The 14,671-nt window shown below is 45.3% G+C and overlaps 2 protein-coding genes across 2 annotated transcripts in view; one reads left to right on the top strand and one right to left on the bottom strand.

Annotated features, from left to right (window-relative positions):
* T265_11254 (hypothetical protein) overlaps positions 1-7,185 on the top strand; it is a gene marked incomplete at both ends in the record, with an annotated part of 47,010 nt that extends 39,825 nt beyond the window's left edge. The window contains 2 exons of the mRNA XM_009177861.1: positions 956-1,237; positions 7,051-7,185. Of these exons, the coding sequence (XP_009176125.1) occupies positions 956-1,237; positions 7,051-7,185 (417 nt within the window). The remainder of the gene's footprint in view (positions 1-955; positions 1,238-7,050) is intronic.
* A 2,341-nt stretch (positions 7,186-9,526) lies between these two features.
* T265_11253 (hypothetical protein) lies at positions 9,527-12,989 on the bottom strand (the record flags this gene model as incomplete). Its single annotated transcript, XM_009177860.1, has 3 exons — positions 9,527-10,356; positions 12,138-12,494; positions 12,717-12,989. The coding sequence occupies 3 exons, from the start codon at positions 12,925-12,927 to the stop codon at positions 9,983-9,985; spliced, it is 942 nt and encodes a 313-aa protein (XP_009176124.1).
* Between the last annotated feature and the right edge of the window lie 1,682 nt (positions 12,990-14,671).

The following is a 14,671-nucleotide window of genomic DNA, read 5'->3' as shown; positions in this document are numbered from 1 at the left end:
CACAAGGAAGCAAAACCAAGTGTACGACCAAGTGGCGATCAGGATTGGTGAGAAGCCCACATACTCACACATCAAGAATTTGCAGGGATATGTTCAAGGTCAAAAAGCGGTGAAATGGGAAAACTATTGAAGAAGGCAACGACGTTCACTAGGACGTGATGATATCTGAGGTTCCTCATGTTTTCGCAAAAGAAACCATTGGCAGTCTACAGCAACGAGCATTTTCGTGTCTACTCACTTGTACCAGCGAGGTAGCTCAAGTGGTTAGAGCGCGAATTTACTGACCGGAAAGTCCGTGGTTCGAACCCGGCCTCTGCCTCCCGATTTCCTGTCTAGGTTTGGGCGACCTGGCAGTATCCCAGACCTCGTGCTTCCTTCGGGTTGCATGACAGCTAGGCAACGATAGGGTGTTACACCTGAGTGATCTATATTCCAAATAAGTGATCGTGATTCTGATGGAGTTGGATATAAAACGCCAGATGGAATAGTTAAATTTGGAATATACCTCCCGAAACACACAAACGCTTTGGTTCATACCGGTTTCAACTACCACGAACGACAGCAAAGTTGTTCCAGTATTTAACTGATTGATCCATGAGTTCAACAACCACGCTGTCCTCCTGCATCACTGTATGTTGAAAAGTCCCCTCTAAAGTGGTCTTGCAATCAAAACCTTATGCAAACAGCTGTAGATGTGGGAAAGAAATAATCAGGAAGAAAGTGGAACATCAGCACCAGGGATGTAACTAGACACCGTACCTAAGCTACCGAAGCATTAATCGTTCAGCCTTCCGTTTTTCGTCAAGTATGTTCCTGCTTCAGGCATGATCAGTCCCAAACCTCTCTAAGATGCGACCTTGTGATTCATATCCATTTTCTGGTTGGGTTGGAATTCCACCAATCAGAGTGTTTGAAATGTGTGGATGGAAGTCATCATTATTTAGTCACGGTTTAGGAATCGCTTATCATCAATAACCGCATGTCACTTCACTTGTGGTTCTGTGTGCTTATTCTGTACGCGGTAACGAAAGCAGACTCGCAAGAATCGTGCGAGCCAACACATCCAGAACTGTGGGTCAATTGTCATTTCGGCGAGTATAGATGGGCATTGCTGGAAAACAGCCGACTAACCGAAATCCCACTTGAACGGTTTTCAGCTGAAACCCTAGGATATTGTTTGAAAATTTGCGAGAAAACTAGCCCTTGTATGATGGCCGAATACGTTTACGAAGCCCGGGTAAGTGTATGAACTGCTGTAAATCACTTTACAATATCTAATGGCGGACGGATCTCACATTTTTGTGACTCCAGGTATAATTGTTCCAAATTTATGCTCCAGTGTCCCCGGCCGTGTGCACCTCACATCTGGAGGTCGTGTGATGGAGAATGGAAAGAGGTGTTAGCCTCCTTTGTTCCGCTTTAACCCAAATTACTTTTTTTTGTCAGTAAACAGAATATTGATAGATTAGATTGATATGGATCTCTGAGGCGCACGAAGAAACCATCTTCCTCGGTTGTGAAACTTTGGTTCTTACATTCCCTCAGCAGGTAGTCTCGCCATTATCATCACGAGGAATTCTCCTATGACGTTTTCTGTAATTCGACAGTGCAGGCAGGTGGCGAGACGGCTCAATGGTTAGAGTGCGAATTTACTGACCAGAAGGTGCATGATTCGAACTATCGATTGGAAAGGTAGCCGATTGAGTACGAAAATAGCGGCGTTCAAGGAGGTTGTAAAACGAATAAAGATGAGTTCGACCTAAGACCAGGGTGTTGCAATTCGAAACAGCAACTGGTAGAAAAGGATTACAGAGGTGTCCAATAGAATGTTTCGACGAAAGCTTACGGTAATTACCGACCAAAAATTTGACAAGTATACTCCACTAAATTTAGAACAATACTTCAGAAATCCGACAAAGAGGTAAAAAGCGTTGTCAGCTGGTTCGGAGAAAACAGCAAATCCGCTTCTCTGAAAGTGGACAACATGAAGTTCACGTGCCTCACCGAGGAGGTCAAGCCTAGTTAGCACTGAGTTACGAAGCAAGTCGTTGTATAGTTCCCCTTGAACGAGAAAGGATCCTGCGCACTAATAATTCAGTGGATGCTCGGTGAACGGCAGTGAAGCATCAGTATTATTCGTACTTAGTTTTGCTTTCAATGACCACGATGGTGGCGGATTCTCCCCTCTGTCCAACAGAGACATCAATGCTTTCAGTAGCAAGGCACTGGCTGAGCAAAGACGTAAGAAACACAGACCTTGGGAAACGAGTGGCAGATCAGGGTCACTGATGTTCCCAATCTTGAAAGTTCGGTTAGTTGCTAGTACACAGTAGTACTTGGCGATATTGTTAGGATGTTCGAAGAAAGCAAAGGCTGTGTATTCCCAAATGAGTCAACCGAGTTGCTCTTAAATAGTATTTGAGGCCTCTTCCACCCTGCTACCTCGGGATGCAGCACACTCCACAGCAATCCCCGTTTCCAAGTTGCACCTGGGCATGTCTCATTCCGACCATTACCCTGTAGCGACTTATTCTTTTGACTTTTCTATCTTCATTTGACTTCCCCTCTAATAGGTTGTCACGTTCTCCAAAGGCGCATAAGAACCAACGACGAAAATCTACCAACTCTGATATGAAGGGTCTCCAGTGAACAACATAGATAAAGTCTTTGCAATATATAGAAAGATTATGGTCATGAAAAATGGAAATACCAGTGGCCAAGGACAGCCGCTAAGTCGGCTGTTTTCTCATGAAGAAGTCCAAGAAGCCGTGAGGTTTCCCCAATGAAACAGATGTGATTTGTCTTTGGCAACGTCGAGATATGATGACTAGATGAGCAGGAGGATAATTCTGCGTACGATCTTGTTATCCCTGTTACTGATAAATTCAATTAGAAGGAATTGTGAAGGGGTCAATATATAGGTTCATAAGGAGAGACCGATGATTATTCAAGGAACGAGGTCTGCCTTCTGGAACCAGGTAGTCAACTGTTTGAGAAGTTATACAGAACATTCGGGAATCAGAACACCAGTGTCTCATCCGTATACACCACGTGAAAGTGCACATAAGTTCCCATCAATCATACACATCGAATTGTTCTGTGGTTTGCTACTGAGTTCCGGATAACCAATAAGCAGGTCTGATACCGCTTGGCATCTTCTGAACGGGGGAAACTCGACAGAATTTTCTATGAAATGTGATGCATTGCCCCAGCTGAGAATGTGTCACCTCGACACCAGCCGACAGTTGAAGTGACTTATCAAGCGTGGTATTTTTTTTTGAGAGCAGCCTTTTCTACTAACCACAAATCTCTCACACTGCGTCAGTCACTCCTGACTGGACACTTACTGTAACCTAACACGGTGACTCAAGTTAGATCCCATATCATTCCTGTGGGATATCACCAGAGGAGCTCAGAACGACTGTTAGAAGTACAGGAAATGTTGTGCATTCCGTCCACATTTGCCTAGTTTGTCGTGTGTGAGCCAATGCAACTGAAATATTCCTTCAGTTTAGTTTAGCCACTTCATAATCCCAAGGGGTTCATGAACAGTGGGAGCATACAGTTTGCCGACAGATGTCCATGAATGACAGCAACTGTCAAATCCTTTTCGCAAAACCAGAACGTGAATCGCAGGGAGAATTGATCGCGTACCTCATGTAGCAACTGGGCTGCATCGGCTCCGAACTGCAAGCAGCACAGTGGATTGCCCCCGTATACAAAAGAAAAACTGAACTCCGACTGGCCCAGCGGCGCCGGCCGAAATAACGGACATAGCATTGAGTGACAACTACTCGCCTTGACGGTTCCCGTCGATCTGAGGTAGGACAAGAATATGATTATTGTCATATCTCATCCATGTGTGGTTTCGGAAATGTGGAAAATACTTCGTCAAACGGAATTGGTAGGAGATCAGATGATTGAAAGATTCAATTTTGATGACGACACACCCCCAAAGGCGTCCTGCCACAAACGCTAAGACAGTACTGTTTACTCCTATCCAAGATGGAAATTCTGTGAGGACATGCCGCGTGCCGGTTTACTGAGCGCCTTCGACCGAACTCTTGGCGGACTTTACGAAAAGGTTGACTNTGCCACAAACGCTAAGACAGTACTGTTTACTCCTATCCAAGATGGAAATTCTGAGGACATGCCGCGTGCCGGTTTACTGAGCGCGTTCGACCGAACTCTTGGCGGACTTTACGAAAAGGTTGACTTCACCCCCATAAGTTCGATGTCTTATGGATACTACTCCAAAATAGTACTTTTGGGTTTACCGTTCTAGTGCTGAGCTCTCGATTATATATAACAATCCGAACGTGAGCATAAGCGGTCAATATGTAATTCTCGATAATGTCCAGTAATCCAAAGTCATTGCTTAACAAAAAGCTGTTTTTGGAGGTCGGCCGTCGTTGCACAAACCTTTGGATGGCAGAAGAGCGCACTATCCACTGCGCCAACTCGACTTCCCCTGGTTTGGATGCTGCTTTAAACAGGCCTAAGCGCGCACTTTTGGACACTTGGCAAGTGCTGCTTCGTCATGCTGTCAGGTAAGGCGTTACCTCCCGAACGTACTGACTGACTTCTGAGCCGTTATCTCTGTATACGGCCAACTCACACTGCCTGACTTCCCGTTTAAATACTTTTGTATATTATTTGGTACTTACTCCTTATTACCTCCAGGAAATCCCGCTGTTCCACTGGCTTCGCCTCTGCCCCTATCGATTGCGCTATTTTCGATTGTACGTCCTGCTTCATTCACGATGTTCATTAACTCATTTGCCTATTTAACCAGTTCTCGATCCGACATCTACTGCCATCAACCGACTGTTTCCACTGCCCACTGAATATTAACTGCGTATTATAGTCCGATAGCTCCAATCGTCCTGTAAGGTCCTTAGTTACCCAGATCCTATAATTAGTGTACAACACTGATGCCCCGGTGCCTAACAGTCATAATTTATTTGAAGGCCTTATCGTAAAGAATAAAAGCGAAGGGGAGAAGGGACTTAATGCTAGCCCACCACAATTATCCCGAGTTGCTAACATCTCTAAACACCCATTCATATGACCTGGGCAGAAACTGAAAACGACGTGGTTACCATTGATTAACAGTCATACCTCCGCGATCCAAGCAGCGCCATCGTTTTGTCTAATATCTAGTAAACAGGACAATAGTCGTTCAGCTGTACTGTCCTTTTGGTGCAGAGTTCTCATGCCGTACGAAGGAAGGACAAGGGCTGAGATGCTTCCAGGTTACCAAAGTTGAGTTCTCCCGAGCTCGACAAATCCATCACGAGCATACTTCTGGCATTGTAGGAGGATGTGGCGATCTTATTCCAGTGCGAATTGGCATTCGACTGTGGATAAGTTGGAAGGCTACAAAAGACGGTTCTGCTAAATTCAGTTAACCCCAGACGCGGCCTAGAAAACCGAAAAGAGAAGCGATTCCGGACGAGTGCATTGTCAGAATCCACACAATTGTTCCAGATTTGAGTTTCAGTCAGATATTGATCTCCACCATTAATAACTGATGGCAGTGTGAGTTCGTGACTGGCACGCTGTTGGAGGAGACCATGTAGCCAGATGATCTGGCACATAGCTGAAGCAGTCATTCGCGATTGTCTGCTCAACCCAAGTAGACCATCCACTTAAGTCTCCGGTTTGCTCACCCTGCCCACTTGTGTATTCAAGCTTTCGGCAAAACCACCGACTTCTGGGGTTTTGGTCCACCATAAGAGGAGTCTCATAATGTTGTTTCTGATGGTGCAAGAGTTACAGTCGCCAAGGAGGCGTCATTGTGCATGACGAACAGACAACAACCAATCTCTGGCTTGTAAGACTACCTCACGAAAGTTGCCAGACGAGCCGCACCATGGTGAACACCAACGCCTAACCAGCTAAGCAACGATTATCCCACCCAATGACTTAGGATGATGCCGACCCCAACTGCAGTGGTCTCTGGATCTCCAGAGGTTCTCAGGCAGAAGTTGGTGGTGGAGCAGTTGGTTCAATGACTGTGCTTGGAAGTTGGACTCTCGCTTCGGATATGCAGCATAAATTAGTTTCAAGCAAGTCCAGCAAGTGCGGACTGGTGTCTCACTTGCCTTACTTGCTTCCGAGTTCGAACACAAAAAGCGGCCGGATAGACCAGGACAGATCCAAAATAAGAGTAATATTATTGGAGTGGGGGGGAGAGAAAAAGTACATCAAACAGAAAGGCATCAGCAGTAGTCCGTTTTCTCTTATTCCGTCTCTCTCCGCCGTATTCAGCAGTCGAAGCGACCCGACTCGTGGTTGTGAGTGAGGGCACTGTCAGGGAACTCGACTCTACATAAGGAGACGATTATGGTCCTCGGTCAAAGCTTTTGGCTGAAAAGCCTAACCACAAGGCAGCAGTGTTTAAACGGGAATGCCCGTGAATAGCATTTCTTAAGAAACAAGTGGCTACTCATGCTTCAACCCGAAATCCAGGAGGACCAGGGGATTGTGTTGGTCAGACCTCGAATCACTGGACAACCTGATATAAGAGACTTCGCTGATGCCGCAAAAACACTCCCCAGTATAGCTCACTGGGTCACTGAAGCTGAAAAGCCTACCACAAGGCAGCAGTGTTTAAACGGGAATGCCCGTGAATAGCATTTCTTAAGAAACAAGTGGCTACTCATGCTTCAACCCGAAATCCAGGAGGACCAGGGGATTGTGTTGGTCAGACCTCGAATCACTGGACAACCTGATATAAGAGACTTCGCTGATGCCGCAAAAACACTCCCCAGTATAGCTCACTGGGTCACTGAAGCAACCAAACCGTCACAACACGGTAAGGTCCAGCCTGTCAATGGTTGACGTTATCTGAAATTTTGTCCTGTATAAGTTTTCTCATACTGGATTTTAGCTGCGAACTTGCCACCAGAGGAAACTTCTCTCTTCAAACGTACTGCAACTGCCTAGCTATCATGTTTATTTTCACCTTACCAACCAAGTTTTGTCGCACGTAATCACGGCGCCGTCCCGACCATTACTTCTTTCCTATTCATTTGTACCACACAGCGTTGCCGACTCGGCGGGTTCCAAAGCCCGGTTTCCTCGTTCACGGACTACCCAATGACTGACATCTTCGTATTGGAGCGTTGCCGACGGGTTCCAAAGCCCGGTTTCCTCGTTCACGGACTACCCAATGACTGACATCTTCGTATTGGAATGCTGTGGTAGGTTTTGTCTTGCACAAGGCTAGATTCCAAAAACTGCCTCCATTTGGTCGGTTTGCGGTTAATGTATTTTTAACGGAGTTCTACTAACGTTATTAAAGTACGTCGGTTAAAACAGAAGTGTCTGTTAACGGTTGCAGTCTTCCAAGCTCATGATGCCAGGATATGCCCGTTGGACTGGTGGATAAATATATGCGAAACAAATAGAAGCCAGGCATTTGTCCAAGTATGGAGCACTTTAACGTCATCACAGTGTAGTTGACCATTTCGGGGTGAAGAAAAAAACAATAGGTGAGGATATTATAAGTACAAACCCAGCTTAACTAGCATTTCTTGCAACCTATTATTAGGGAAACATCCCACTCGAAAATTGCAGATAATATTATAATAGTATCTTAATTGAAATGTGCTAAAAGCTTTGGCCAAGTGTACGGAACAATCTAGGTGGGAACCAGTGAAAAACATGTAACGAATTCTATCTTGTTCCAACTCGTAATTAAGATTTCATCTCACCGCTTGCTACCATGGCAGTTTATCTTCTTTGCGTTGGCGTCTGCCTCCGTTGGATAAGATCGACATCGGAAAATAAACTTAATGGAGATATTGCCTGTTAAGTTCACACAGCCAAACATCACATTCCCAGGGTAGTAACCCTCCCCTACCCATACCTTAACAAAAATTATAATGGAAGGATAATTCTAAGACGACATCTACTCCGCGGAGTAGGTTTGAAGTTAAATATCATTGAAGAATAAAACAGTCAGCTAGAAAAACCATTCAACCGTTTATACCTGACGCGTTGAAGTAACCTCAAGTGGCTTACGAAAAACCAAAAACTGCAATCTTGTAAGTGAAATCAGTTTGTATCTAAAAGCCGAGAAGCACTGCGCAACTGTCGACCCTTGCCGGAAATCACCAGCAGTGCCCATCTCACAAACCTCCATGAAGGTTCGAACTCGTAATCTCCCGCCACATAGTAGATAAAGACCAAACTGTTGGGCCCCCGGGCCACTGATCAGCAGTATGACGAACTCGCACTAAAACTAACTCACGAACTTCCAAAACATAAAGGAGCCCACTGCTACATCTGGATGAGGTGAAAATGTAAAACACCGGGCAGATTCACTGCACATGTTTTGCTCCGAGTAAACTGTTTATAACAGTCGTTCAATAAATTGTAATGAACGCCGCACCCGAATCCCAACATTACTCTGAAGGTTCCGGTTATTTGTTTTTTCCAATCAAAACTGTGATGCCACTTCCTTTCGTCTCATTTCGCTTAGAAAGATATGTTACAAGCCTCTCATTAAAAACCTTAAATGTTTTTGTTCATGGTGAACGTGAATGCGCTTTATCCCACATAAGCCTTTCGTCTGTACAACATATAAGTCGACCTTGGTGTCACTTACATGCGGCAGAAGCGCACCGAAAAGCAGTAGATGTTATTGATATCTTGTCAACTCCTAGAGTGAATGATCTGTTGCAGCTAACATCTTTCATCACACGTTTCACCCGTACTACCGGGCCTCGTTACTCAAGCCAATTTTGACAAGTTACTGGTCTGGTTGTTGAACTGATCAGTTCTTCTCCTAATTCTTTCATCAACATATCAAACAGTCTACACACTGCCCACATTTCCTCCAAGACCCACGTCTACGAATACCCCAACAAGTCCCCTTTAATCTGTCACTTCAGGTTTTATTCGTTCGAAACGGTTACCTTTGTACATGAGGTCTTTCTATCTTCCGTAATTCATGTTTACAAGTAATAAAACAAGTTGTTGAACTAATTCGCAATTGTTAAATGTTTCCAAACTCGCACATCCAATTGGTTTAGTAATGAATATTGTATGTTATGCTATGGTAGGTAATGCTGACTACTTCCCGATGCGCTGAATTAGCGTAAGCGTTTGACACTGTGACCAATGGCACCGTCGAACATTTCGGGATTGTTCAAGAACGAAGGGTGCCTAGCTGCCGTGTCACCCGAAGGGAACACGAGGGCTGGGACACTGCCAGGTAGTCCAAGCCTGCGCAGAAGAAGCCGAGATGCAGAGTTCGAGTTGGAACCACGGACCTTCCGGTCAGTAAATTCGGGCTCTAACCACTTGAGCCATTTTGCCTCCCCCATCAGGTCACAGTTTCTGAGGATGAGTTGGCTTCTAATCATAGACGACAATCCGTAGCAACGTCCAAGTAGAGTGTTACCCGGCTTTCGTTCGACTTTTTGATTGCAAACAAGGAATGGAGAATCAAAGAAAAGTTAGTCGTAATCATTGAGACCAGGTTTTCAACTGTTCGTTGGTACGACAGCGGCATGTCCGGCAAGACAGTGGCGAAAGGGATGGTCCGGAATTAGGTTTGCGATAACAGGTCTCTTTTGGCAATCTCAAAGGTTTATGAGGTTTTGGGTGAACAACCAACGGTGGTTCTCTTAAGATATAGTCCATCCAGAGGACTATCAATCCTTATGAGCGTCGCAAAAGACTGACAGTTTTGTTGTTAATTGGATGCAACCACGGATTACATTTCCACTTGATGAGCAGAAGGTTCGACAAACAAAGCCTTGAGATTGGAGAGAACAGAGATGAACAGAAATCAGTCCTGCTTCCAGGGAAATGCCTATATCCAGCAACAACGTGAATAGGAATTTACATCGAAGTGACGAAACACAGAGGGTCAGAAATTAGAAACAAGCAAGCAAGTTTTAATCGGTCGTAATCTGTACATGAAAAAAAAGATGAAAGACGGGTCGTCATTTGTCACCTCAGGGGTCTATTTTATCGAGGTCAATAACCGATATTCCTCCTCTGTGGGAGGTCGTTCCTCGGATGGGTGAAGTGTGGTGCAAGTGAAGAGATTAGTGAAGAGGTTAGGTGTTGTGGTAGACCGAGCCAACAAGCCTAACAACTCCATTTCATCCAACGGCACTTCGTCTTCTTTGAGCTCCTTGGTCACATAGTTCGATAAAGACTGTAGAACCTGTTCCGGAACTGTACATTGTTTCATCAGCAAAGCATCTTCGAGAGTCAAACGACCATGACGCACTCGTCGGGCACTGGAAAGCAAAGTCGCAGTCCGAAGCTTTGGACCAATGTTGGCGACAAGATTGATGAGGAAATCCAGTGTTTCGTATGCCACCTGAACTTCTGAAAAATCGTTTAAGATGTGAAGTTTGAATATCGTGAAGAAGCTACATGGAGTAGTTCCAAGACTAGAAATAATACAGTTGACGGTTAACTTGTTGGGTAAACATGGTAAGGTATGACTGATGAACTTACAGGCGCGAAATCCTTAGTACAAATATTGTCGGAAATCGCCAGATTGTGGCTAGCAGAGAAACGCTGCGTATCCAGAAGTCGAACACTAATCTCACAGTGCTCAAGCATACTTCCAAGCTGACCACCTAGTTCCGCATTATGTTCCGTAGAGTTATCTTCTTCTGTTGTCCATGTGAGAACCAGTACCCTGATCACTGTTCACGCCGTATCGTGCCTCATCTGCACGCCCCACTGTCGGATTTGGTTGTTTCTTTTGAAGTCCTGAAAGATGTGATACCTTATATACTTGATCTAAAAGATTCGACGAGACAAGAAGTGTAGATTCCAACCAACCCTTTTTGGGATTGTGTCTACCTAGCTAAACCGAAGCGAGTCCTTACGATGAGGAATTCTGTGTCCGGAAGACATTGGAGGCGCCTGAAGGCTACGAAACTCAGAATCACTGAGGTTGGTGAGCACTGTTCCAGACGGTGTATATTAGTTTCCCTGATGCTCCAAAAGAATCGAGCAGAACGAAGACACACCGGGATTTCAGGTCAGGGCGACGACGCCAGTTATTGCGCGACCACCTGCAACATTCGCCCAAAATGTACCAAGACCATAAACTACGAGGATTGGTCGTACTGGAATGTGGTGGTCTTAACTAATATCTAGTCGTGTACATTATTCAACCTGATCACCTAAGGCCAAATGTGACTATGTAACGTCAGACGTGTAGTAGCAAACTGAGGTCCTTGGGGGATGAAAAGATCGACCCATCGTACAGTTCGGTCGTTCCGGCCTTGGTTGCCGCACACTTTCACAGCACACCGTATAAGATGCACTATGTGTACGGTCCTAAGAAACTTCGTCAAGTAAATCTTTAGAACCAGCAATGCCGATCCCAAGAAGTGTATACATGACCCCGGACTACGTAGAAACTCTGGATAACCCCACCATCAACTGCTATGGTGCTTCTAGCAGTTGTCTGTTTGCTAAAATCCTCGTGACAGACGGCCTGAAGTTTCAAAAGATGCAGAAATTCCGCCTTTTGAGCCAGCAGCCTCCAACATACCCATTAATCCATGTCTTCAATACTGCGCAGGTTGATGCAAAAAGCTAGCCAATAAACCGCCGCATTGAACATTCCACACAAGCGGATATGTCGTACGATCGACCAACATCACCTGATGTGGAGAAAGCACGTACCCAGCAAATGTAGTCAGGTCATGCAACCTACTGATGGAGGAGTAAAAAGTACTCTGGATGGTTAACGTGTACCCAACCCCCAAGCACGAGTTACTTGTTAGGGAACCCGTCATCCAATCAAATATATCCTGACACACTGTATGGATTTTCCTCTCCGAATATATATTTTCTTGCACCTGGTGTGGTACCACAGTGGAATGAGGACGCCCAAGAGTTGGCCACCTGAAAAGGATGTCACACTGGCCAGTTTAAACTGAGAGTGGTTCAAAAATTGACTATGTAGAGGGATTTCTTGCAAGACGGTGTATGAGGATGAGACCCGGGTATAAAGAAAACGAAAAGGTAAAGACGGTAAAATTACCACTGACAGGACAAAACCAAATGTAAATAACCGCAAGCTCATCAACCATAAACTTCTATAGAACCATTTAATGAAAAAGGGACAACTGGAAAGCACTAACCCAGGGTGAAAAACGGGGGCTCGAAAGCCGCGCAGCGGATAGAGTTGACGTATGGAGCAGACTGCCTTCGTTCCGCCTCGTTACCCACAGCAAATTCCCCAGCGGCGTTCACAAATGGAGTTGAGTAGGGGGGAGGACTGCGTTCCCATGGGGAAATGAGTTGCTCACGGTCTTCGAAATCCATTTCGACTGCACTGGGCGTTACTGGCCTAAGATCAGAACCAGCGCCTCTAGCAGCCAAAGCCAAATAAGCAGTTTGTGTATTCGGGCGAAGTCCTGCATGGTGTAGGGCCAAACGGCGAAACTGTGTTTGCAGATCAACCAGGATACGATCGAGCTTGTAACGAGTCACGTGGCCTAGAATGTTGACAAACGCGGATACGGACAAGTAACAATGAATTTTGTTGAATCACTATCTTTTAGGCCTATGTGCAGGCGAACGTCAGTCCAATTTCGAAACAAATCGAAACTCCTGGTGCATACCAATAATCCCAAATATTATAAGATATTCCATAATAGAACATTAAAACACGCATTCCCACAAAACTTCCCACTCTAACTTGGATACAGTTCACTTACGCCATGACGCACGAAGTAGAGTTGCTCCAGAAGCAGTCCCAGAAGATGATGCTCTACCAAACATGCCATTTAAATGATAGGTCTTCAACCAGAACGAATGGGCAAACTGTGTGGCATGGTCGCAAACTCCATTCTCTCCAATGCCTAGGACTGATGGAATCAGAAACGTGAAAAATATGGATACTGGGATACCTTGTAGACCAGAGGTCATCTCATCTAGTGGATCAACAGGATGAAGGACAAAATCACCAGCCACAAAACGCCTTCCTAAAACTGTGGGAGCAACATAAGGATGGTATACCAGAAAAATTAGAACTTGCCTAGTTCGTCATCCACTATATCGGGGACTGAGACAATGGTAGGTTTGTTACGTTGTCGTTCATCAGGACGTAGTATTGTGCGAACGAGTTTTGGTTCGCATGTCAAAGCATTAAAATCTGCAGTGAAAAATGGAGGTCATGGATCCTGCATAATCACACCTGCAGCCAACTGCTTCTTTAACATGCTTAAGAATCTGTCCAGAACCATGTTAGGAGGCTTGTAAACTGTTATAAGTCCATCCAAGAGTTTGAACAGATCAATACGCCGGGCCATATTGAGAGCGAACTATCAAATATGGGCTACAAAGGGATAGATACAGTACAGAACAAAGGACGTGACAAAAAGAATGGCTACATCCAACATAAAGGTCGTTTTTCGGCGTACATCGAAATTTAAAATCTGCCACGTTGAGAACCACCAAACCATCAGAACAACACGTGATTCGATGTTGTTCAAAGAGCCTGAGGCCAGGTTGGTAGGACAGGCAAAATCTAAGGCCGTGTCGCAAGCTACAGCTGGGATATTGATCCCGGCTGAAGGTGTACTTCAAAAACGCTCCTCAACAGCATACTAGCTGAATGTCTCATTGACTGCTTGTATCTTGTTTTCCAGTTCCAAGTCAGATCAACCACTGGCGATCAGTCTGTAAGAAAAGCTGTTACAAGTGAAAGCGGATTTTTTAACAATACCATATAATGATAATAGAAGTGGAGGAATGCAGTTGATTAACTCCCGAAATACTATTAGAAAGTCGAACCGGTGTCATTCTTTAAAAGCAAAATTCGCTTGCACACCCGTCACGAACAGACTGGAACTTACCGTTCCGTGACGGTTTGTGTACCTCGGAGACCCACTGAACTACACTGAGGAGTGTCCGCGGGACACTCACAGAGTCTCTCATACCAGATTAGTCAGTGGTTAGAGGTCTGACAACACAGTCTTCTGATCAAGTGTAGAGACGTGATCGGTAAAAATGGTAATATACTCGTATTTCCAGCTAAACACCACTGCCTTGCAGTTAGGCTTTGGTTGAAGATCTTAATCGTCCACCTGTCTAGATGTGGGCACCCTGGAAGTATCCCAGCTCACGTCACCCGAAGGATGCACAAGGGCTGGGATAATGCCAGACTGTCCAAGCCTAGACAGGGGGAGTCAAAGTTGCAGAGGTCGGTTTTGAACTACGGACCGTCTAGTCACGAAATTCGCACTCTAACCACCAAGTCATGTGCGTGTCATCCGGCACCGACATCCTCAGAAATATCGATATCAATCTTCGAGCCTCGACATCCAGTCTATCTAGGCACCCTCAATGTCCACACTCTGAAACAAGTAGGTTAACAAGCTACTCTTGCTCTCACAATGAACTCGCTTGGCATTTATGTGCGCTGTGTATCAGAAACAAGAATTCAAGACGCAAACACAGTGGCTGGGCCGACCACTCCATCACTCTCCAACCGTTTCCGGCTGTGCACCTCTGGCGATTCAGACTGCTGTACCAGGATGGGCAGGAGTCAGTATCGTCCCAAATCACCTGGCGGAAGGATCCTTGCTTCACTGGATACCCATTGGTAGTCGCCTCTGCGCCATTCGTCTGGCAACACTTATGAAGAAGTCTTAAAAGAGGGGAAGTCAAC

Source organism: Opisthorchis viverrini, assembly GCF_000715545.1.
Source record: "Opisthorchis viverrini unplaced genomic scaffold opera_v5_467, whole genome shotgun sequence".
Taxonomy (NCBI): Eukaryota; Metazoa; Platyhelminthes; class Trematoda; order Opisthorchiida; family Opisthorchiidae; genus Opisthorchis; species Opisthorchis viverrini.
This window is presented reverse-complemented; position numbering and strand designations above follow the sequence as displayed.